The sequence below is a fragment of the Salvelinus alpinus genome, chromosome 7 (assembly GCF_045679555.1).
Source record: "Salvelinus alpinus chromosome 7, SLU_Salpinus.1, whole genome shotgun sequence".
Lineage (NCBI taxonomy): Eukaryota > Metazoa > Chordata > Actinopteri > Salmoniformes > Salmonidae > Salvelinus > Salvelinus alpinus.
This window is the reverse complement of record NC_092092.1, coordinates 65,390,310-65,414,776: the sequence shown is the minus strand read 5'-3', so window position 1 is coordinate 65,414,776 and position 24,467 is coordinate 65,390,310. Positions and strand designations below refer to the sequence as shown.

General features: G+C 42.0%; 4 protein-coding genes across 5 annotated transcripts in view; all 4 read left to right on the top strand.

The window, feature by feature from the left end:
* The first annotated feature begins 1,257 nt into the window (after window positions 1-1,257).
* Window positions 1,258-4,361, top strand: LOC139581480 (heterogeneous nuclear ribonucleoprotein A0-like). Its single transcript, XM_071411276.1, has 2 exons — window positions 1,258-2,442; window positions 4,005-4,361. The coding sequence occupies exon 1, from the start codon at window positions 1,334-1,336 to the stop codon at window positions 2,264-2,266; it is 933 nt and encodes a 310-aa protein (XP_071267377.1). The 5' UTR covers window positions 1,258-1,333; the 3' UTR covers window positions 2,267-2,442; window positions 4,005-4,361.
* A 1,104-nt stretch (window positions 4,362-5,465) lies between these two features.
* On the top strand, window positions 5,466-7,283 carry LOC139581481 (heterogeneous nuclear ribonucleoprotein A0-like). Its single transcript, XM_071411277.1, has one exon. The coding sequence runs from the start codon at window positions 5,547-5,549 to the stop codon at window positions 6,447-6,449; it is 903 nt and encodes a 300-aa protein (XP_071267378.1). The 5' UTR covers window positions 5,466-5,546; the 3' UTR covers window positions 6,450-7,283.
* A 148-nt stretch (window positions 7,284-7,431) lies between these two features.
* Window positions 7,432-10,173, top strand: LOC139581482 (heterogeneous nuclear ribonucleoprotein A0-like). Its single transcript, XM_071411279.1, has one exon. It carries the CDS (start codon window positions 8,129-8,131, stop codon window positions 8,966-8,968), a length of 840 nt encoding a protein of 279 aa, XP_071267380.1. The 5' UTR covers window positions 7,432-8,128; the 3' UTR covers window positions 8,969-10,173.
* Window positions 10,174-10,293: 120 nt separating this feature from the next.
* The window catches only part of LOC139581477 (kelch-like protein 3), a 31,563-nt gene continuing 17,389 nt past the window's right edge, over window positions 10,294-24,467 (top strand). Inside the window, exons 1-7 of one of the 2 annotated variants that reach the window (XM_071411272.1) lie at window positions 10,294-14,850; window positions 15,124-17,629; window positions 18,258-18,380; window positions 18,665-18,771; window positions 18,979-19,100; window positions 20,271-20,433; window positions 20,857-20,966. In XM_071411272.1, the coding sequence (XP_071267373.1) occupies window positions 17,610-17,629; window positions 18,258-18,380; window positions 18,665-18,771; window positions 18,979-19,100; window positions 20,271-20,433; window positions 20,857-20,966 (645 nt within the window). In that variant the 5' untranslated portion in view covers window positions 10,294-14,850; window positions 15,124-17,609. Of the gene's footprint in view, window positions 14,851-15,123; window positions 17,630-18,257; window positions 18,381-18,664; window positions 18,772-18,949; window positions 19,101-20,270; window positions 20,434-20,856; window positions 20,967-24,467 lie in introns of those variants that run through there. The other variant, XM_071411273.1, reaches the window with a different exon arrangement.

Genomic DNA, 24,467 nt, shown 5'->3' with positions numbered 1-24,467 from the left:
ATTTTTCTTCATTTTTCCCAAATGCAGTTTAGATTATGTCAAAGTTAAAGGCTAATGTTTTTCACTAACTTCATAGGAAAAATATTAAGCTTAAATGTCTGTTATTGTTTTTTTCTCTCTCAAATGTTAAGTCTGAAGCAGACATCAAGGCACTCTAAACAGTCTTTCACCATACAATAGCTGGTTGGAAGCTGGCTTGGGGTATCATTTTACACTGCAATTTATATAAGCAATTTGAAGGGATACAAAGAAAACAAAAGTAATTTTTATTTGTCACATGGGCTGAATTCAACAGGTGTAGACATTACCGTGAAATGCTAACTTACAAGCCCTTAACCAAAAATGCAGTTCAAGAAATAGAGTTAAGAAAATATTTACTAAATAAACTAAAGTAAAAGATAAAATACTAATAAAAAAGTAACACAACAAAATAACTATAACGAGGCTATATTACAGGGGGTACCGGTACCGAGTCAATGTGCAGGGGTACAGGTTATTCAGGTAATTTATACATGTAGGTAGGGTTATACAAGGAGGGGAATTTGCGTAAAGTATGTGAATGGGCGGTCGAAATTCACTGCTTTGTGTGTCTACCTTCTTGACCTTTGTGCTGTTGACTGTGCCCAATAATGTTTGTACCATGTTGTTGTTGTTATATTGTGTTGCTTCCATGCTGTGTTGTCATGTGTTGCTGCCTTGCTATGTTGTTGTCTAGGTCTCTCTTTATGTAGTGTTGTGTTGTCTTTCTTGTTGTGATGTGTGTTTTGTCCTAAATTAATATTGTATTTATTTATTTTAATCCGAGGCCCCTGGCACCTGTCTCCGCAGGAGGCTTTTTGCCTTTTGGTTGGCTGTCATTGTAAATAAGAATTTGTTCTTAACTGACTTGCCTAGTTAAATAAAAAAATAAAACATCACAACAGAGTCAAGTTCTACAGATATAAGTAAGATACTAAATTATACAATTAAAATAAACTTTATTTCCAAAATTACTTTCCAACCCTCAAAAGAACAAAAGATGATCCGTTTATTCACAACGATCAACGGGTGACTAGGGGCTGCGTAAATTCGCTAATCCTCCCTGTATATGAATTACATTGAAAGGAGTACTTTGGAAATTGACGTGATCTACAGATCCGATAATCTGCGCAGCGTTTTGCTTCAACCTACGCCCCTGACAACTCCAATGTCAGGGGCGTAACGGTGATGTTGCTGTAGTCTGACGTCACTATAACTTTGTTATAAATACGGCCTGGACGCCATTTCCCTACCTCCAAGCTTTGCTGATACAGGTTTTCTGTCGAGCTAGCTACGCAGTATTTTCTGTCAAGAAATGGACGCCGCAAATCAACTTTGCAAACTTTTTGTCGGTGGATTGAACGTAGATACCGACGATGACGGGCTCCGCAAGCATTTTGAGCAGTATGGTCAACTGACCGACTGCGTTGTGGTTGTGAATAAGCAGCTACAGAGGTCCCGCTGTTTCGGCTTTGTTACCTACTCGAGCGGGGAGGAGGCCGATGCAGCAATGGCGGCTAGGCCACATGTCGTTGATGGCACCAACGTGGAGTTGAAAAGAGCGGTCGCTCGTGAAGATGCTGGAAAACCCGAGGCACTCGCCAAGGTCAAGAAAATATTCATCGGTGGACTGAAAGACGACATCGAAGATGAACATCTGAATGATTATTTTTCCCAGTTCGGCGAGATCGAGAAGGCCGAAGTAATCGCGGAGAAGGAAACCGGAAAGAAAAGGGGTTTCGGCTTTGTTCACTTCACAGATAACGACTCGGCCGACAAGGCAGTGGTTGTAAAGTTCCACACCATCAATGGGCACAAGGTGGAAGTGAAGAAAGCCCTCACCAAGCAGGAGATGCAAGCTGGTGGTGGCGGCAGGGGTGGAAGAGGGGGGAGAGGCATGAGAGGAGGACAAAATGGCTTCGGTGGCGGCAGAGGTGGTTACGACAGCTACGGGGGCGGTTTCGGTGGGGGCTATGGAGGCAATAGCGGCGGTTATGGCGGCGGCTACGGAAGTGGAGGCTATGGCGGGGGTTATGGAGGCGCAAGCTACGGAGGTGGCTACGGCGACCAGATGGGAGGTTATGGTGGCGGCAATGGCTACAGTGACTTTGGCAGTGGGTACAGCCAGCAGTCCTCCGGGTATGGGCCCATGAAAGGGGCCAGCAACTATGCCGGTAGGAGCCCCGCTCCATACGCCCCCAGAGGCGGTGCTGGTGGCTACAACAGAGGGGCTTATGGCGGCTACTAAACCCGTGGCTACGACAGACTATTTGCAAAGAAATGTCTTTTACACCCTCAACCGTCGGATCGGACGACCTCAAACCGAACTAAAAAAAATTCAGTCATCGGGCATCTGCCATAAAGTACTGGCAAAATGCCGACACTGTGAAACCTAATCATTAAGAAGACCTCAAAACCAAACAGGTAGGAAGATGACTTCCGACCCAGAACCTGATTAGCACGACCAGCTGTTGCTGTAGGAAAAGTTCGATTGCAAAACCCATTTATCATTTGTTCCAAGTTAAGGGCGTGTAGCTGTCGTTAGTTGGCTTGCTTTTTTTTTTTTTAGTTTTGCGTACATTCGTTTTTGAGTTTAGTCAAGGATTGTTTTGTTTGATACTATATTTTCTCTTATCTACATTTTAAGCAATTAGTTCCGAATTTCCCTGGGATCTAATCTTTTTTTCAATGTTTGGGGAATGGGACGCATGTGCTATGGAGTTGTATTTATTAGCTATGACTCTGATGTAAATTTGTATTCTATCCACTACTAGCCTATAGGTTTTAGGTGACGCTTAGGTGGTGGGGCGGATCCAGTTTAAACGTTTCATTCTTGACAATGTTTTGTAAATCAACGAAGTACGTCACAGTAATTTCCCAACACACATAGCGTCCGCTATCAGCTTAATGTTCCTTTCATTTACTTCAGCAATATCTCATGTATATTGTATAATCTGTCTGAAGATCAAACTACAATTGTTAAGCATTGGTATGCATATGTATGTTCATTTTAAATAAAAAGTTAAACAAACTTAGTTATTTTACTCATTTTACCAGGATGTCTTAAATGAATAGTTCGGGTTTTTGACATAGCTTTATCCACTTCCCCAAAGTCAAATCAATGTATACCATTTGTAATCATCAGCGTCCAGTATGAGGGAAGTTAGTACTTTCGAGCGCCAATACTTCCTTCAAACTGCACGCAGGTGCATATAAATGGCATCTACAAGTTCATCTTCCTGGGGAAGTAATGGGCCTCGTCAAAATCCCGAACTATCCCTCTAAGTCTACTTCTGATTGGTTATATTATGTGACTTATTTTAATATATTTAATATTAGCTTCATGGCATTTCTTCCATTGCTCTTCCCGGCTAAGGGGGTGAAGAATGGATTGCAGTTAAGTTTGCCCATGACCAATGCATGGAGGCTTTGTTGGTTGGCAATAACATAAATTGTTCCATAAAGTTAACTGGCTTTTAACTTGTGGACCTGAGGGCTCTCATATTTATCTTTGATTCCTACATTTAGGTGTTCATACTGTTATCCAAGTACGTCAACATAGCAGTAGCAGTTTGACTTTATACAGGGACCCTGTTCTATACCTGGGGTCGATTGTCATAGGACTCTGAAATATCTCTTTAGGATCACATCAGCAAACTAGGTATGTAAATCAAACTGTCTTCACTATGTGTTGGTCAAGTATTAAAGATATGGATTTGAAATGGTACTCAACTGTACTGATTAGGATTAATTTATTGATAGTTTTTTGCATTTATCAGTAGTTGGTCTTTGGCCTTATGCATCTTTTAAGAGGGGATTTTACTGCACTTACTTGGTCCTAAATCTAAAATAATGGTCTGAGGAGACTAAGTGCACTTCCTACATTAATGCAAATATATGGAATGGCACATGGTGTTACCTCCTGACTTGGCTTGATGTATTTATCTGCACTGTCTCATTCTTTACCCCTTTCCTCTCTCCTCCAGGTAGCCATGGTGACCTGACTGCCAGGACACCAATCTGGCAAGGCCTTGGTTTCCTTCAGGACTGGGGGATTGCAGTTAAGGCTGTCCCACTACCATGGGTGGAACCCCTGGACATTCTGCCTAATGTGTGCATTAAAATCTTTATTGTATTTACCAGGTTTCAATGATTGCCAGTGGGTTTATTCTAGTCAATCTAGGAGGGTGATGTAATTGACTACTTCTGTTCTTACCCGTTGTAGGAAAGTTGGTCATAAATGTTAGATCATTGCATACTATGGAAAATGGACACCAATGATGGCCTTGGTGTGCTATGCTTTTAATTTGCTGCAATTGTAATAAAACTATTTTTTTTAAAGATTTACATTGTTTTATTGGGACATGTGCAATGGGTTTGAAGGGGAATATTGTTGCATGGTAGTTTTTGCCTTTGGATTGCACTCTAACTCTTCAAATGTTCAAGTTACATTTACTGAACTTTGGACATGCAGCCCAATTCCATTAGTCCACTAATTTGCTCTTTTGGGCAGTCAGCTTAGTTTAATAGTTATGTGCCAGGTACAGTGAATCTTAACCTCTGAACTCCAAAGATGCAGGTCAAAGTGAGTGCTCTGAATTGGGCTGCCTGTCTCCATGCAGTTATTGAACATTTACTTGTACTATAACTGGTAAATTAAATTTAGGCAGATGTTTTCAGATCTCAAAAGCCACTTAATGTTGAAATGGACCCATATTGCATGGCATCTGTAGTGTAATGCCTCAATCCTGACTGAATAGGTAAGATGGACACCATACGTTACATTTTTAGCAAAAGATACATTTCTATATGCAAATTCAGCATTGTGGCCTGCTGAGCACTGCCAGGATTATCTGCACATCCTGTAATGTATTCGTATCTTCACACTCGTATTAAATCCGTGTGGCTCAGTTGGTAGAGCATGATGCTTCAAACAGCCAGGGTTTTGGGTTCAATTCCTACAGTGGACCAGTATGAAAAAGGTATGCTCTTACTGTAAGTTCTAGATAAGAGTGTCTGCTGAATGTATTCAAGTTGCCGATTTTTTTTTTTTACTCTTGAATGTTCAATGCCAGTCTTTTTTAATGGTTAGGGGGAACAAAGGAGTAACAGATGTAGTACGGAATGAAAGGTCCACAAATGAGGAGCCAAAAATCATTGGCATCAATACTGCTTTGAATGCGAACAGCAGTGTCATGTGCTAGAACAGAACTGACATGAATGGACACTGAAATGACCAGAGTACTGATGTGAATAAAGACCTGGATTAGTGAACGCTAAGTAGATAATGGATATTCAGATCATTACATATGAAGAGATTGTATGAAACGAGAAGGATGCATTTACAAATTATGAGAACGGCAATTTGAATAAAATGAGGTGGGATTTGAGTGGAACAACCAATCAGAACTGTTGACGTATTTCCAAACCTACGCCAGACGTCATTGCGTCGCCGGTAGCTTCTTTTAAAGCGATGCGATTTTGTCAGGTTACATTTTATTTGCTGTAAAACAACTCTGCTAGTAATCATGACGAACCAACTTTGCAAACTGTTTGTCGGTGGCTTGAACGTCGAGACTACAGACGATGGCCTTCGTCAACATTTCGAGCAGTACGGCCAGTTAACCGACTGCGTAGTGGTCCAGAACCAGCAGCTACAAAGGTCTCGCTGTTTCGGCTTTGTAACCTACTCAAGTGCGGAGGAGGCCGACGCAGCCATGGCCGCCAGGCCACATGTCGTCGATGGTACCAACGTGGAGTTAAAAAGGGCCGTTGCACGGGAAGATGCTGGTAGGCCAGAGGCACTCGCCAAAGTAAAGAAAATATTTATTGGTGGGCTGAAAGACGACATTGAAGACGAACATTTGAATGATTATTTCTCTCAGTTTGGCGCAATTGAGAAGGCCGAAGTCATCAGCGACAAAGAGACTTTCAAAAAAAGGGGATTCGGCTTTGTCTACTTCGAAGATAATGACTCTGCCGACAAAGCGGTAGTGCTGAAGTTCCACACCATCAATGGACACAAAGTGGAGGTGAAGAAGGCCCTCACCAAACAAGAGATGCAGTCAGCCGGTGGTCGTGGTGGCCGGGGTGGGAGAGGAATGAGGGGGTCTCAAAATGGCTACGACGGCGGAAGAGGTGGCGGCTACGGCAGCTATGGCGGTGGCTATGGAGGAAACGATGGCGGCTACGGTGGAGGATACGGCAACGGAGGTGGTTACGGTAACCAAGGGGGATACGGAGGTGGTTATGGCGATCAAATGGGGGGCAGTTATGGTGGGAACGGTTACAATGACTTTGGCGGAGATTATGGTCAGCAGTCTTCCGGTTATGGTGCAATGAAGGGGGGTAGCTATTCAGGCAGGAGCGCTGCACCGTACTCCCGCGGAGGTGCCGGTGGCTATGGCAGGGGTGGATATGGTGGTTATTAGACACCGTTTACCTCTCAACCCCAATTTGAAATGTTCATAATTTCTGATTCAATGAACTGAATTTACACACGGGCCAGAGTGCCCTATTTCTTTGTTGCTCCAATTTAAAAGGACTCGCGCCCCTCACCCACCCTGATTTAACCCCTATTCTACTCCCTCCATCTGGACTACACCATTGTCCCTAGGCGGCGTTACTAAAGACATTATGGACTTTGTTACCAGTTCAACTTTCTGACTTGTCGATGTAGTTTCGTGATTCTTTAAACATTTTTTTTTGTATTAAATTGTAGTTAACGTCCGTGCTTCAATACTTTCCTATGATACTGTATGTCAGGGATGTCAAACTTGTTCCATGGAGGGTCTAGTGTTTGCAGCTTTTTTCCCCCTTTCAATTACGCCCTAGGCTTCAGTGTGGGGAGTTCCTTACTAATTAGTGACCTTAATTCATCAAGTACAAGGGAGGAGCGAAGACACTCGGCCTTCTGTGGAATGAGTTTGACACCTGTGCTCTGTCCTTAGTACCAGCAAGGTTAATAACAAGTCAAATTGCTTTGCAACATGAAACTCAGGGGAATTAATGGAGTTGAAAGCAGTCTTCATGAATGCTTGAGTGGTTTAAGATCATAACATTTCGTGACAAGTGTTTTGAGGAATTTAAAGAACTATGGTTATTGTTTTTAATGGTTACCTCCTAATGCTTTTCTCCGTCCAATATGTGCTGTTCAATACCTTGTAAATCAATGCAGTTGTGGAATGTTACTAAAATCCTGAATTAGTTGACTATTGAGTCTCACTCCTTTGCCTGTAATAAAGTTTTTAATGTTGTCAATTTAACCCTATGGCATTTTGTTTCAAAAGGATTATTCAGGATCGGTTATCATGAAGCAGTTGCACACCCTACAGAATGAAACACCATCACTGGTTACTTTCCTGTTCAGGAATAGACTAATCTGGCATGTGTGAAACTGGCCTACATTCATAAAAAAATTGTTTCAGACCTTCCAGAATTTCCTATGTTACGCTGTCTACAACCAGTCCTCCTTGAGGGAGGAGTGAGAAACATGATTGGTGGCAAGACCGTTACACTACCAAGGGATGTCTTTTCTAATACTAGGTCTATCTGAATCAATGTGGGATTTTTGGTTGTCTGACACCTAGTTTGTTTGGATAGCAGTGAGGATTGTTATTTTTCTCCAGTACGTTGGATATACTTAAGCAATAAGGCACGGAGGGGTGTGGTATATGGCCAATATACCATGGCTACGGGCTGTATCCAGGCACTCTGTTGTCTGATATACCATGGCTGTCAGCCAGTCAGGGCTTGATCCACCCAGTTTATAAAACCTTTCAACACACCTTTTTTCTTGCTGCATACCTTGCCAAATGTAAACTAGTCCATACGATTGTATTCTAGTTTGTTCTGTTCAAATTTTATTCCAATGTGCCCAATCATTAGGTCCTTACGATTATGGAAACCTATAAAATGGGGAACTTTTTTGCTAGAATGATTAACTCCAATAGAACTACAATTTACAATAGCTCGCCCCTAGGAGGCTCGTAGACGTGTAAGCATTACGTCGACGCCAACCATTTGTCTACATCCGCCATTTTAGACGCCAAGAGAAGCACTGTCAAAAGTCTATGCGTTGACATAACCAGATAAATTGCATCAAAGCGAGATGGAAAATCAACTCTGCAAGCTCTTTATTGGTGGACTAAATGTTCACACCACTGACGGTGGTCTTCGTAAACACTTTGAACAGTATGGCCAGCTAACCGACTGCGTAGTTGTTCAGAACCAGCAACTACAGCGGTCTCGCTGTTTTGGGTTTGTAACCTATGCTACTGCTGATGAGGCAGACGCTGCAATGTCCGCGCGGCCTCATGCCCTGGATGGCAACAATGTTGAACTGAAAAGAGCAGTGGCACGTGAAGATGCGGGAAAACCAGAGGCTCTGGCCAAGGTTAAGAAAATATTTATCGGGGGTCTGAAAGAAGACATAGAGGATGGACATCTGAACGAGTACTTCTCTCAGTTCGGTACTATCGAGAAGGCCGAGGTTATTAGCGATAATCAAACTGGTAAGAAGAGGGGGTTTGGTTTTGTTTATTTCGAAGATTATGATTCTGCCGACAAAGCGGTGGTACTGAAGTTCCACCATATAAATGGCCATAAAGTAGAGGTGAAAAAAGCCCTCACCAAGCAAGAAATGCAGGCTGCTGGCACCCGTGGCGGGAGGGGAGGAAGGTTTCAAAATGGATACGGTGGTGGCTATGGAGGAGGTTATGGAGGCAGTGACGGTGGATACGGCGTGGGGTACAGTGGAGGCTACGGGGGAAGCTATGGTGACCAAATGGGTGGCTACGGTGGGAACGGCTACAGTGATTTTGGAGCTGGTTATAGCGAGCAGTCATCTAATTATGGCCCCATGAAAGGTAATTACTCGGGCAGAAGCAGCGCACCTTACACCCGAGGTGGTGGTGGTTACGGCAGGGGGGGGTACGATGGCGCATACTAGAGCTCCAGCAAATCTTACTCAAAGCAGCCTCGTTCCCTTAGCAAAAATGATTACACCTTCATAACATAGTTCCCACCAAGCGTTCTATAATGGTACGAGAGTGACTGAACACTGAGCCCAAGTGGTTCAGACAGGAAAGTTACTACAGTATTCTCTATTCAAGGCTGACCCAAATAGGCAACGTTAGGGCCATCTAGCAACTAACTACAGATTATCTTGGGGGCAGATGTCTCCACCTTCATAGCAACTGCAGATGTCTCCACCTTCATAGCAACAACATTTCTCTAGGAGACCTTCACCTCCATAGCAACTACAGATCTCTCTAGAAGGCAGATGTCTTCACCCCATAGCAACTACTGAGCTCTAGGAGGCAGATGTCATCACTCCAAAGTTCTCAAATAACTTAGCTCTAAATGGCCATTGTCCATCCACCACAAGTAATAGGACTACTCCTTTGGATTCTTTTATTTTGAGCAGTGGACCACTGTTTGTATTTTGCCAAGATGCTGTTCAAATTAAGTTAATACGTCTCTGCTTGTTATCGTAGATTGTTATATTTGCTTTAATGTGTTGTAACTAAATTACATTTTGTTTAAAAATATTTGTATTTAAGTTGGAGTGTTATTAATTTGGGACCCCTTGTTTGACTTAGCCATGTAGTGAACTTGATGGCGTCCTTTTCTGCATCTAAGTAGTTTAAAGGTAACTTAAGTTATTTTGCCCATACATTTCTTACTTGCCCCTGCACTATACCAAAGTATATGACATATCTGCCCAATACCATTTGGTTTCAAAGGGAAATCTCCACACATTATTTATTTTGGACTATAAGGACTAGGTCACACTTTTTAAGTATTCAAGGTTCACTGCTGTTACTGAAATATAGGCTATTTGTTGTAGTGTTTGATTTGTGATTCCTATTTAGTTTGAATATAAAATAATTGTAACATTACTATGATCATTATGTTATAGTTGTTAACCATTAACATATTCTCACTTCTCAACTACTTCAAATTCTGTAAACAGATGTTATCTAAGCTTTCCAGTTTTTCTATTTTACAGTAGAACCAGAAAGACTTCAGTAACAAGGATATATCTTTATGCTGCTGTCTTGTGTATTTTTGGTGAACAGAGTTAAACTTATTGTTTTTCAGTAAACTGTGTGTAATATATCCATCTAATAAACCCTTCTATATAGAAATGAATTAGACCTTAAGTACTTTGAATTAAATCAGGTAAAACTTAGGGTATGAAACAACAGTAAGTAACCTGCTGTGGTACAGAAAACGTTATCAGGGTTTGTTCTTTAAGCACCTTAAAATTAATTCCTAGATTTTGATGAATATTCTTTATACTAATTGGATTTGCTAGCCACTCATGTTTTGATATTCAAGTAGCTCTTAGGCCCCCAAAAATATATTAAATCAATCAGATTTGGTAGAGTAATGAATAGACTATATTTCTGTCTTGGAACATATATGTATTACATCCAGAATGTCTTTATTCCTCCATGAAATTAATGCTAGAGCTCTGTTCCAAAGTTCTACGGGCCCGATTCCGACTTAGGAAATGACGCCTTTCTTACACCACGACTTTCCTACGCACTTCTCAGTAGCTGGTATTCAGACTTACCTTATGAAGGTGTGCAACAGCCTTTGCAGGTGTGGTTCCTAATACATTTAATTCAAGCACATTATATTAGGCAGAATAGTGTACAATAGTAGGTTATACCCTTATCGATTGCCTGCACTAACCATTGAACTGTGATACAGCCAAGTGTTCTGCCATTTGTTGGGTTGAAACTGTTATGGCTTGGTCTGCGCTATGCTCCATAATGATTTAATTAGCCTACATGTTATATATACAGTTGAAGTGGAAGTTTACATACACCTACATACATTTAAACTCAGTTTTTCACAATTCCTGACATTTAATCATAGTAAAAATGCCCTGTCTTAGGTCAGTTAGGATCACCACTTTATTTTAAGAATGTGAAATGTCAGAATAAGAGTAGAGAGAATTATTTCTTTCAGCTTTTATTTCTTTCATCACATTCCCAGTGGGTCAGAAGTTTACATACACTCAATTAGTACTTGGTAGCATTGCCTTTAAATTGTTTAACTTTGATCAAATGTTTCGGGTAGCCTTCCACAAGCTTCCCACAATAAGTTGGGTGAATTTTGGCCTATTTCTCCTGATAGAGCTGGTGTAACTGAGTCAGGTATGTAAGGCCTCCTTGCTCGTACACTCTTTTTCAGTTCTGCCCACAAATTTTCTATAGGATTGAGGTCAGGGCTTTTGATGGCCACTCCAATACCTTGACTTTGTTGTCCTTAAGCCATTTTGCCACAACTTTGGAAGTATGCTCGGGTTCATTGTATAATTTGGAAGACCCATTTGTGACCAAGCTTTAACTTCCTGACTGATCTCATGAGATGTTGCTTCAATATATCCACATAATTTTCCTCCCTCATGATGTCATCTATTTTGTGAAGTGCACCAGTCCCTCCTGCAGCAAAGCACCCCCACAACATGATGCTGCCACCCCTGTGCTGCACGGTTGGGATGGGGTTATTCAGCTTGCAAGCCTCCCCCCTTTTCCTCCAAGCATAACAATGGTCATTATGGCTAAACAGTTCCATTTTTGTTTAATCAGACCAGAGGATATTTCTCAAAAAAGTACGATCTTTGTCCACATGTGCAGTTGCAAACCGTAGTCTGGCTTTTTTATGGAGGTTTTGGAGCAGTGGCTTTTTCCTTGCTGAGCGGCCTTTCAGGTTATGTCGATATAGGACTCGTTTTACTGTGGATATAGATACTTTTGTACTTGTTTCCTCCAGCATCTTCACAAGGTCCTTTGCTGTTGTTCTGGGATTGATTTGCACTTTTCACACCAAAGTACGTTTATCTCTAGGAGACAGAACGCGTCTCCTTCCTGAGCGGTATGACGGCTGCGTGGTCCCATGGGGTTTATACTTGCGCACTATTGTTTGTACAGATGAACGTGGTACCTTCAGGCGTTTGGAAATTGCTCCCAAGGATGAACCAGACTTGTGGAGATCTACAATTTTCTTTCTGAGGTCTTGGCTGATTTCTTTTGACTTTCCCATGATGTCAAGCAAAGAGGCACTGAGTATGAAGGTAGGCCTTGAAATACATCCACAGGTACACCTCCAGTTGACTCAAATGATGTCAATTAGCCTATCAGAAGCTTCTAAAGCCATGACGTTTTCTGGAATTTTCCAAGCTGTTTAAAGGCACACTCAACTTAGTGTATGTAATCATCTGACCCACTGGAATTGTGATACAGTGAGTTATAAGTGAAATAATCTGTAAACAATTGTTGGAAAAATGACTTGTGTCATGCACAAAGTAGATGTCCTAACTGACTTGCCAATACTATAGTTTGTTAACAAGACATTTGTGTAGTGGTTGAAAAACAAGTTTTAATGACTTGAACCAAAGTGTACGTAAACTTCCGACTTCAACTGTATGTATACACACAAAAGTATGTGGACACCCCTTCAAATGAGTGGATTCGGCTATTTCAACCACACCCGTTGCTGGCAGGTGTATAAAATCGAGCACACAGCCATGCAATCTCCATAGACAAATATTGGCAATAGAATGGCCTTACTGAAGAGCTCAGTCACTTTCAACGTGGCAGCGTCATAGGATGCCACTTTTCCAACAAGTCAGTTTGTCAAATTTCTGCCCTGCTAGAGCTGCCCCGGTCATCTGTAAGTGCTGTTACTGTGAAGTGGAAACGTCTAGGAGCAACAACGGCTCAGCCGCGAAGTGGTAGACCACACAAGCTCACAGAATAGGACCGCTGAGTGCTGAAGCGTGTCACGCATAAAAATTGTCTTCTGTTGCAACACTCACCGAGTTCCAAACTGCTTCTGAAAGCAACTTCAGCACAATAACTGTTCGTTGGGAGCTTCATTAAATGGGTTTCCATGGCCGAGCAGCTGCACACAAGCCTAAGATCACCATGCACAATGCCAATCGTCGGCTGGAGTTGTGTAAAGCTCACCGCCATTGGACTCTGGAGCAGTGGAAACATGTTCTCTGGAGTGATGAATCATGCTTCACCATCTGGCAGTCCGACGGACGCATCTGGGTTTGGCGGATGCCAGGAGAACGTTACCTGCCCGAATGCATAGTGCCAACTGTAAAGTTTGGTGGTGGAGGAATAATGGTCTGGGGCTGTTTTTCATGGTTTGATCTAGGCCCCTTAGTTCCAGTGAAATTAAATCTTAACGCTAAATCATATAATGACATTCTTGTCGATTCTGTGCTTCCAGCTTTGGGGCAACAGTTTGGGGAATTCCCTTTCCTGTTTCAGCATGACAATGCCACCGTGCACAAAGCGAGGTCCATACAGAAATGGTTTGTCAAGATCGGTGTGGAAGAACTTGACTGGCTTGCACAGAACCCTGACCTCAACCTCATCGAACACCTTTGGGATGAATTGGAACGCTGACTGCGAGTCAGTCCTAATTGCCCAACATCAGTGTCTGACCTCACTAATGCTCTTGTGGCTGAATGGAAGCAAGTCTCCGCAGCAATGTTCCAACATCAAGTGGAAAGCCTTTTCAGAAGAGTGGAGGCTGTTTGTTATACCAGCAAAGGGGGGACCAACTCCATATTTATGCCCATGATTTTAGAATGAAATGTTCAATGAGCAGGTGTCCACATGCTTTTGGTCATGTAGTGTATATAATCAACTGTTACTAATGATCCTCAGCAACAACCACATGGTCATGACGGCATTTACAGAGGAAGCAAATGAAGGTAAACGAAACAATATCATTAAATGGAATGATAATGTAGGTTATACCAACTGAAGGGAACTAACAGTAAATTGGCAGTTGAATATGTGTTATTAGGCCTACTGACGATCGATACTAATAGTGGCTGATATTTAACATGATAGAAGTAGGAAACTGAGAAAGATGGGGTAGCCTATATTTAAGACATTTGAGTGGTCATCCCTGCAAGTCAAAGTCCGTACAAAGTTTATGAACTTTACAGTAGGAAAGTTGATATGCATCAGTTTGCTGCCATATGACTGGTTTTACATTTGTCTCTAGCGACTATAAGGTAAAATATATCTAAACCGAGTGTCATTTATATTTACAATTCCCTTATCCAAATGGATTACTCATTTACCTAGCTCTTAAGTTGTAAATTACAGTCCAATGTTATTTCTAATAAAAAATTAAGTGGATGCTTTTTCCAATTGAAACCTGTAGGTTTGCTAGACCTTATTCATGGTTTCCTCACGTGTAAAAGTGGTGGAATTAAGTTAAGGTCAGAATACAGCGTATCTGTTGACACACCTCCGCCACACCTTCATTTATTCAATCTCCACCCAAAACAAATAGCAGGTGAATAGAATACTATTCTCATGCTTAAATTAAAGGTCAGAATATGCATAGAGAGAGGTGCATAGAAAGGGAATTATGTTCCATTTACACGTGCTTAACTTGGGTTGGAATCGGGCCCTTGGTGAACAAATAGGCTGGATACCTTAGCTGTGTCTTCTATGTCATGGGAATCTCCAGGGTATTCCGAGCTCTAGAATTCCAGCTGAAAGTCCATAGGATATGCTTCCATAAGATATCAGGTTTGTTACAATACATGCATCATTGAAATAGTCCTGGGCCTATTCCACTTCACTGGGAAACATAATTTTTATGTCTGGATGACAATTTCAAAAATGTTCTCTTTCCACAGAGTTGTCGAAATGGATAGATTATGACACATTCTTCCTATGTCCTGCTGGTTAATGAGGATCGCCAGGTATCGATTGGACCAAGATGAGGACAAGTTCCTATAAGGAGGAAAACTCTGTCTATGGCATCGGGACGACTAAGGTGAGTTTACTAATTTGCTTATTACAGATGCATTTTGTTCACAATGGCCTACACATATGATATGGCCTACACATTTTCATTGATTCACAGTGCTTCATTTAAGTCAAAGGAACTTCCTTATGTTTTTTGTCTTTAGCCTAAGGAGGGCAGCATTTCTTTGCTCATAAAGGGTTAATTACTATTTTGGTTAAAGTGCCAATGGATAGATAACTGGGTACTACATGGGTTTTATAATTGTTTTAATGGTTATCAAATTCCAATGTATTTTGACAGGTGTTACCCAAGACTGTGCTGATCCAGCTCTTGTGGTCCTGTCATCACAGGATGAAAAAAGATGTCTGTGAAAGATGCAGGTTTTTTGAAGGACCTAATATCCATCTGTTGGGAAGGTTGAAACTTTCACTGAATCATTCAGATGTGTATCCTTGTTTTGTATTCCAGTATGTGGAATACATTGCACTGCTTATACTGTACTGTAATGGTTATTAGTCAATTCAATAAATATCGATATTTTTAAAACTTATACATTGATATTTCTTCTAAAATGTAAAGTGGTGCTTATGACAGTGTACTAAGCTCCTTTTTTATGTAATTTTAGATGCATGCTGTTTTATCTTGTAAGCCACCTTGTACCATATCTTGTAAACAAAGTGAAACACATGATCACATTTCAAGTTTGCTGACCCTCAGGCTAGATAATAGCTTCTATGCTATTTTGCTAGCTAAAGCGTTGAGTGAGATAGTTAGGCTATTCACAATAGTTCCCTCAAATAAAGTCATGTTGTTTAGCTTATACAAGTATTCAGACCCTTGACTTTTTCCACATTTTGTTACGTTACAGCCTTATTCTAAAATGGATTAAATAAATCCACATCAATCTAAAAATGTTTTGAGACATTTTTGCAAATGTATAAAAAACTAAAAACAAATATCTTATTTACATTAGTATTCAGACCCTTTGCTATGAGACTCATAATTGAGTTGAGATGTTTCTAGAACTTGGGAGTCCACCTGTGGTAAATTATATTAATTGGACATGATTTGGAAAGGCACACACCTGTCTATATAATTTCTCACAGTCAGCAAAAACCAAGCCATGAGGTCGAATTAATTGTCCGTAGAGATCCGAGAGTATTGTGCCGAGCAACAAATCTGGGGAAAGGTACCAAAAAAAGTCTGCAGCATTGAAGGTCCCCAAGAACACAGTGGCCTCCATGATTCTTAAATGGAAGAAGTTTGGAACCACAAAGACTCTTCCTAGAGCTAGCCACTTGGCCAAGCTGAGCAGTCGGGGGAGAAGGTCCTTGGTCAGGGAGGTGACCAAGAACCCGATGGTCACTCTGACAGAGCTCCAGAGTTCCTCTGTGGTGATGGGAGAACCATTTCTGCAGCACTCCACCAATCAGGCCTTCATGGTAGAGTGGCCAGACGGAAGCCACTCCTCAGTTAAAAAGCACACGACAGCCCACTTGGAGTTTGCCAAAAGGCACCTAAAGGACTCTCAGACCATGAGAAACAAGATTCTCTGGTCTGATGAAACCAAGATTGAACTCTTTGGCCTGAATGCCAAGCGTTACATCTGGAGGAAACCTGGCACCATCTCTACGGTGAAGTATGGTGGTGGCAGCATCATGCTGTGGGGATGTTTTTCAGAGGCAGGGACTGGGAGAAAGATGAACGAAGCAAAGTACAGAGAGATCCTTGATGTAAACCTGCTCCAGAGTGCTCAGGATCTCAGACTGGGGCGAAGGTTAATCTTCCAACAGGACAAAGACCCTAACCACACAGCCAAGACAATGCAGGAGTGGCTTCGGGACAAGTCTCTGAATGTCCTTGAGTGGCCCAGCCAGAGCCCGGACTTGAACCCGATCGAACATCTCTGGAGAGACCTGAAAATAGCTGTGCAGCGACGCTCCCCATCCAACCTGACAGAGCTTGAGAGGATCTGCAGAGAAGAATGGGAGAAACTCCCCAAATACAGGTGTGCTAAGCTTGTAGCTTCACACCCAAGAAGACTTGAGGCTGTAATCTCTGCCAAAGGTCCTCCAACAGAGTACTGAGGAAGGGGTCTGAATTGTTAGGTAAATGTGATATTTCCGTTTTTAATTTTTAATAAATGTGCAAACATTTCTATAAACCTGCTTTGCATTGTCATTATGGGGTATTGTATGTAGATTGATGAGGGGAAAAAAACATTTGATCCATTTTAGAATAAGGCTGTAGGTAACAAAATGTGGAAAAAGTCAAGGGGTCTGAATACTTTCAGAATGCACTGTATATCAATATTCTAAAGTTGATATGATGAATATTGATATTATTAGCTATAAAGTTACCTCATGAATGGCTACTTTGTAACCGACTGTCCCAACGACGTCTCTTGGGTGGATTCTTCTTCTCACCCGACACTCCGTAACCTAGCAACGCGGGAGCAAGTGGAACCAAGATGTTTCTCTCGGTGGAACAAAGCTTTCCGATTGAAATGTGGCCGGATGAAGCAGCAGTGGTGACAGGGGAAACATTCTTCCTTAATCAGTTCTCAGAAAATACATGTTGTAATAGTTTAAGGTAAAAAGGAAAGAAGCAGTAACCATGGGAAGATGCTTGCTTATTATTAGCTAGTTTATTTGGCAGCTAATGAATGAGTCAATATTCGATTATAAGCAATTTCATGCTAGTGTTGTGTTGGACTTAGTTTGGACGATACATTTTGTGCATGGGCCCGTAGCCATCCCCTGTACTTATGCAGCACATCTGATATCATGGATTGTATAACCTTGGGGTAAGTTGACATAATAGTCGGGATGAAAGTGTACGCTTCCGATGAATTCAGTACAGCTGTTGTCGGATTACTTTCTCCATAATTTGGAGAGATTTGGCATTTTCTATGATAGCTGGATGATTTGCTAGTTTAGCTAACTAACGTTACTGTACTGCCTCGTTGGTTTGTCAATGTAGTTCTAGTATTAGCAATCTAAACGAACAGCGTGAGTAAAAGGTAGCCCAAGACAACTGTATGTTACCGTACTTTGTTAGTAGGTTCGTCAATAAGAGTGGCACATACTTATTGTAACGTGGTTCTAGTAACCAAGTAACGTTACTAGCTAGCGAAAGAGCTGACAAATTACTAGCTACGAACATCAGCTGCTAAATTACTGTGTTAGCCAGCTAGCAACTGTAGCTACTGTTGAAGCATACATTACAATACTTTATTGTAATTTAAAATGCGTGTTGTTCAGTTATTTTGAGCAACACGAATTTATCTCTAGCATTGTCTTTGGAATGACAGTGGGATTTTGTTAATACCATTTTTGTACAAGTCAAAGGGCTGGGGTTATTATGAATGAGGTTAATGATCTTTAGTTATCTTGGGTAGGCCTATTAATGTCCAGTTTATTATCCTTGACCAGTCGAGAATCTAATGACCAGCAGCCGACCTGTGACCCCGAGGAAGATGCCATGGATGTGGGGATGCACACCTTCAACCACACCCATATGAGAAAGGCATTTCAGCTGATGAATGACATGAGGTGGTAAGTTGGTTGCCTAGTATCCCCTTTTTATCACTGAAAATAAGCCATGTGATGGCCTTTGTAAGATGTTGATATAACCCAGTGTCATTAGACTCAGTAATAGCCTTCACATTATACATAATGGCTTATCCTTGGCACCAAATAGTCTACTTTGCAATGAATGACCTAATACTATAGTAACCCCGGCACACAGCTGGAGCACTTATATCCAGTTAACAGTTATTTAGAAATCCTCAGTATGATGATTTGGGAAAACACTGTTCAACCATCTTTTGTGTTTACAGTAAGAATATGCTGTGCGACGTTCTGTTGGTGGCGGGAAATGTAGAGGTGACAGCTCACAAGTTGGTGCTAGCCTCCTGCAGCCCCTACTTCTGTGCCATGTTCACAGGTATTAGCCTTCCTACAGTTCGTGGTAAATGGACTACTGTATACGTTTGTGTATATAGGCTACATTTGTCATCATTGTGAAAGCCGTGGGTCAATTGAAACATGTTGTGAATGTGAAGCCCACTTTATTGTGACAGTGAGATTATTTTTTTCCTCATGTCACATAAAACCTTCTCAAGTGGGTTCTCTCACTGTGTGTGACGGACAGGGGACATGAGTGAGAGCAAAGCCCAGCAGGTGGAGATCAGGGATGTGGATGGCCAAACACTAAAAAAACTGGTGGACTATATCTATACAGCTATAATTGAAGTAACGGAGGACAACGTTCAGGTGAGCTACAGCGTCCCTCTCTGTGTCCTCCGACATGTTTAAGTGCTTACAGCAGTGGAGTCAATCGATTCTTTCATGTTGCTTTGGCATTCCTTCATTGGTCTCTTCAGAATTATACTTTATATGTGGCATAAAGTTGTCTCCCCCTACCAGCCCTTTCCCTTTCTCCAGCATTTACAGAGGCAGGGCTTTTCCTCTTATTATTAGCTCAGGAAATGTGAATGAAGGGAGAGGAAATCCTCTCAATGTTTGCAACATGCCTGCTTTGTGTGTGTGTTTGTTTTAGAATGGCATCCAAGCCTTGTCGTTAGATTGGATCATTTTTCTCTGTGTGTGTGTGTGTGTGTGTGTGTGTGTGTGTGTGTGTGTGTGTGTGTGTGTGTGTGTGTGTGTGTGTGTGTGTGTGTGTGTGTGTGTGTGTGTGTGTGTGTGTGTGTGTGTGTGTGTGTGTGTGTGTGTGTGTGTGGTGCTACGGTATTGTCCATGTTAGCTCTCAGAATGTGTGGAACTGCTGAAAACACCCACTATAATAGTTAGCCTGCAGCTCCCTGTTCAGACCTTCATTTTTGCAACAGGCAAAAATGAAATCACCGGCCTAAATTAAAGGAGAGCCTGGCTGAGTGACCTAGTTTCTGTGTGCCTGCCTGTGTGGGGATGTGGACAAATGGGAGCGCTGGGCTGCCTGTTAAAGCACACAATATTACTGAAGGACTGGCAGGCTAGAGGCTAATAAACCAGAGAAGCCAAATGTCTTCTTTAGAATTGACCACCTTGTACCACCGGTACACATTATTCTAGTTGTCCGGCTATAGTCTGAGAGCCAGGGCTGCAGAGTTCTCCTGTTATCCCTGCTGTCTCTGTTTTGGGTTTTTCTCTGTTTGAGTTGCCCTTAATTTTGGTATTAACTCGACTCTGGAATTTAAATGAGTTTGCCTCCCATAGATTCCTCAAACCACATTTTAGTATTAAAATCCTCTGAATTCTAATTGAAAACATGGAAATTTGTTTGGTGTTAGAAATGAATGACAAGGAGAGCATTTTCCTGTTATGTATTCTATTAATTAACCTAATGATATTGTCTTGTATTGGGTCCGCCTTCTCTCTCTGATGGCTGAACAGAGTGTCCAGTCTCCTGCTGCGTGTTCTGACCCCTGTGTTGTGTCTCTGTAGGTGCTCCTGCCTGCAGCCAGCCTCCTGCAGCTGATGGACGTGAGGCAGGTGTGCTGCGAGTTCCTGCAGAGCCAGCTGCACCCCACCAACTGTCTGGGCATTCGAGCCTTCGCCGACCTCCACACCTGCACACAGCTTCTCAACCAGTCCCATGCCTACTCTGGTTAGTGGAGCCCCACCTCACTTCTACGTTTCACCAGGCAGAGGGTGTAAGCTTAGCGGAGGGGATGGAGAAACTGCCCTCTGTCTTGGTCAGTCAGTATGAACAGATTGCCGTTAAAAAGCATACAGTGGGTATTTATGACAGACTACTTTGAGCTTCAAGTGAAGGGAGTTCTTGACTCAGACTGCTTTTAGAAGATGTGACCCACCCTGGCTCTGTTTTGCATGGACATCGTTCTGCTCAAACCTTGTATCCCATCTAAATGTCAACAGAATATCAAATTTGACCTTACGTTGTGGAGGCGTGGTAAACTGCTGGGGCTTGCTGGCCGTATGCTGATAACCTTTGTCATTGCTCAGGGGTGTAACAGACCGTAAACAGCCTAGTTGTGTTTGTCTAACTGTGTGCTTGTTTGTTTAACAGAGCAGCATTTTCCCGAGGTGATGCTGGGAGAGGAGTTCATGGGCCTGTCTCTGCAGCATGTGTGCGGTCTCATATCCAGCGACAAACTCACCGTGTCCACAGAGGAGAAGGTAGGCCAGCCACCAGAACATCCCAAACCAACCCCTTATTTTCTGTTCAGGGACAATGCAGGCTCATATCCTATTCTACCCTGTAAAGTGAGGATGACTTTATTTCCCATAATTATGCAAGACAAGTGCACTCCGGCAACTCCTTCTTCTCTTTGCTATCAATGAGCTCAGTACAGCTCAGCTCTCAATCTCTCTCCTCCTGGTCTTCCTCAGACAACACTTATCATAACAACAGGCTTCCCATCACTCACCATAACAACAGATTCGACTCCCAATCGCTCCCCGTGACGGCAGAGTCCCCCTCGCTCCCCGTGACAGCAGAGTCCCCGTCCTGCTGTAATAGAGGACAGCCCTGTCACAAACAGCCTGGTCCCAGTCCCAGAGTGACTTACCACAGAGGGAGAGAGAGCTGTTACTGCTGCTACTGCTGTTTCCTCAATGGTTATATGTACACATTTCGATGGGCACAACTCCTATCGCAATTATCTCTCCGTAATTATTTAGAATTCATTAGATTTAGGTAACTGTCTCTTTTATGATTCAGTCATTTAAATACGATTCCATTCTCAATACGTTATTCCCGCAGACCATTTAGACAAGACAACGTATTACATCGAAATCGTCTCGCTATCATTTAGAATGAATTAGTCTCTCAATTTAACCTAAACAAGCTATTAAAACGTTCAGTGTATGTCTTATACAAACACTAGTGACCGTATCTTTCCAGGCAAAACATATCAATAGTGACGGAGACGCAAATAACCCTATTATTATTATTATCTGTAGTCGTAAACTCGGGCACGTAGTACCGAGACAATTCCCAGAAAATAGCCCTAATTTAAAGGTCCAAGTGTTTCCCCAGCAAGGATTCTCCTTACTCTCTCTCTCTTGTTGTCTCTCATTCGCCTACGTTCCCTTTTCTGTCTATCCCTAAACTGTCTCTGTCTGCTATTACTTGGTGGGGCCCTACAATCCTCTGCCATGTGGCCTGTTTTATCGCAGTTGTAGCACTTTCTGTTCTCGGGTTCTATCCCTTTTCTACTCTCCATGCTTCCCCCTTCCTTTTTAAAATCTTTCCTGCTCTTTCCTCCAATTTTCCCAAGAGTGGCGATCAAATATTCTGCACCTGTCTGTTCTTTCTTATTTTTCTTTTCCTTAAAGCCTCCTTTATGCTTATCTACAATTATCTCGAGGTGATCTGCTTCTTTCTATTCCTCCTCTGAGTCTGGCTGTAGACGCCTGACCTTTTTCTCTCTGTTCCTGCCTTTGACCCTCTCTCCTATCCTTTTCTACCTCTATCCACTTTCTCAATAAGGTTGCTAAATCCTGTCCCCCTTTCTGTGTCTCTTCCTCCTTAGTAGATCCCGTTTTCTTTTCTCCCTCAGCTCTCTTCCTCGCCTCGGCTAACCATACCCTCGCTGTGTCTAGCCCCTCTGCCCTTTGTTTATCTGCCTTGTCTCCACATGCCTTACGTCTTATCATTAGTTCCAACTTTTCTACGTCTAAACGTCCATCAAATTCGTACTCCTTCCTCCACTTTAAACAGAAGTAGACATTTCTTTTATCTTTTAAATGCAAATACCGCTCATCCCCGGTTAATTCCGGAACCTCCTTTGAGGATTTACTACCCATTGTTAGTAAACCTTGTAGTTGCTATGCTTATTCTCAAAATCTATGTGTATGTATTTCTACGATCTATGTATGTGCTTTTTACCGTTATCCAATTACTATAGTTGCTCTCCTGCCTGACTGTGTGTGGTCTCTTTAATCTCTTACTCAATTGCTATCGACCTTTTCTAATGTGTATATCTCCTTTCTGGAATCCTTATCTATAGAGGTGCATTATTGGACAGTAAATCTTACCCGTACAACTATAAGCTATTTCCCAGGGGTCGTAAAGTCCCAGTTAACAACCTATTTTCTGTTGTGTCAAAGGACTTTTAAAGTTAATATCTCGTATCTTACTCCGCTATATTAGGCTTCCCTTCTTCTTTCTAGAATCTATTTCAGTATTGTCTTTTGAATTGGTTGGGTTATCCTGTTCACATAGAATTACGTCTATTTCACAAAGACAAAACCCAGTTTATATCCTCGCTGTATATCAACCAGTTTCACGAGGACTTTATTTAGGTATGTCTTTTGAATTTGATCTATGGCTAATTTACTACATGTTAATTAACCATTTAAGTTATCCTATTTGTACAAAATCCCCGTCCTATCTCACAACACCTATTTAAATCCCGGCTTTAACAAACCCTGCATGCCGTCACAAAGTCGGCCAGATCTATTAAGCTATCTTTATTTATGGTAGCGCACCTTACCTCAGGTCATTTCGGACCTGCACAATTAGTTAACTATCGACGTACACAAAGTAACGCTTGGTGAATCTATTTAGAATGATTAAGCTTCTATTGTTGCTAAATTCTAAATATTTTAGAACATCAAATCAAAGATATCTTAAATCATTCCCCCCTAATTCGTGAATAAAGATTATTGACCTTCGTCTTGAAGACTGGGAAAAGCAATGTAGGTTAGATTCCGTCACCGTCTCTGCCGACCTTAGATATATACCGGCCTGTTATAGAACCCCAATGTCAGGGGACAGGTCTTTAATTTACGGGTCAATGACCCGCCCGTGCACGGTTTTCGGCGTGGTACCTTTGGACGGCAGGAACAGGTATTGGAATCCGGCTCTCGAAGGACGAAATTGTCACGAGAATTATGTTCTCAGTGTTCATAACCCAATTCAATTAAACTACTCTGCATCTGCATCCCAGAATCTGTAAGATACTGGTTGAATGAAACAGACGGAGGCCCAGCTACGATAGTCAGAAAGGTTATTTACGAGAGCGCTAGTCCGTTGTACAAAACCATTCATTTTATACTGGCTCCTTACTTACATTCACACACTAACATTAGGTATCCTACGCACATACATACACACACAAACAGTAGGTATCCTATGCACATATTGTCCTACTACCCAGCCGACAAAGATTAGGGAGGCGGCCGTGAGAATCACTCCCCGTCCTCCCTCAAGATAGGGAGACCGTGGGAAGTACTTCCCGTCCTCTCCCCAATCTCTGAGGCCCCTAGCCAGGTCGGCACCGAATTTTGCTCAGACAGTCTGTGTTTAAGATACTTTAAAAACATATTGTACCGATATATTGTTTTACCCTACTTCTTCCACGTGTTTCATAATCTTCTGCAAGCCTAACAGTTTCTCCCCTCCCCGGGTGGAGACAGAATGTCCTGTAAGGAACACAGTGGTCCAGCTTGTCTGTCGATAGCTCCTCTTATCATTTGTTTCCCACATGCACCCTGCTTACATACTAAAAAGGAACAAAAGGTCCTTGTTCTAATTCTGACTAAAACTACACAAATCATTAATTATACTTTTACTGACTAAAACTACACACATCATTAATAATAATTTTATGATCTTAATCAATTTCATACAATTATATGGTTTCAGGGTGGAATATTCGAATCATTACTTTA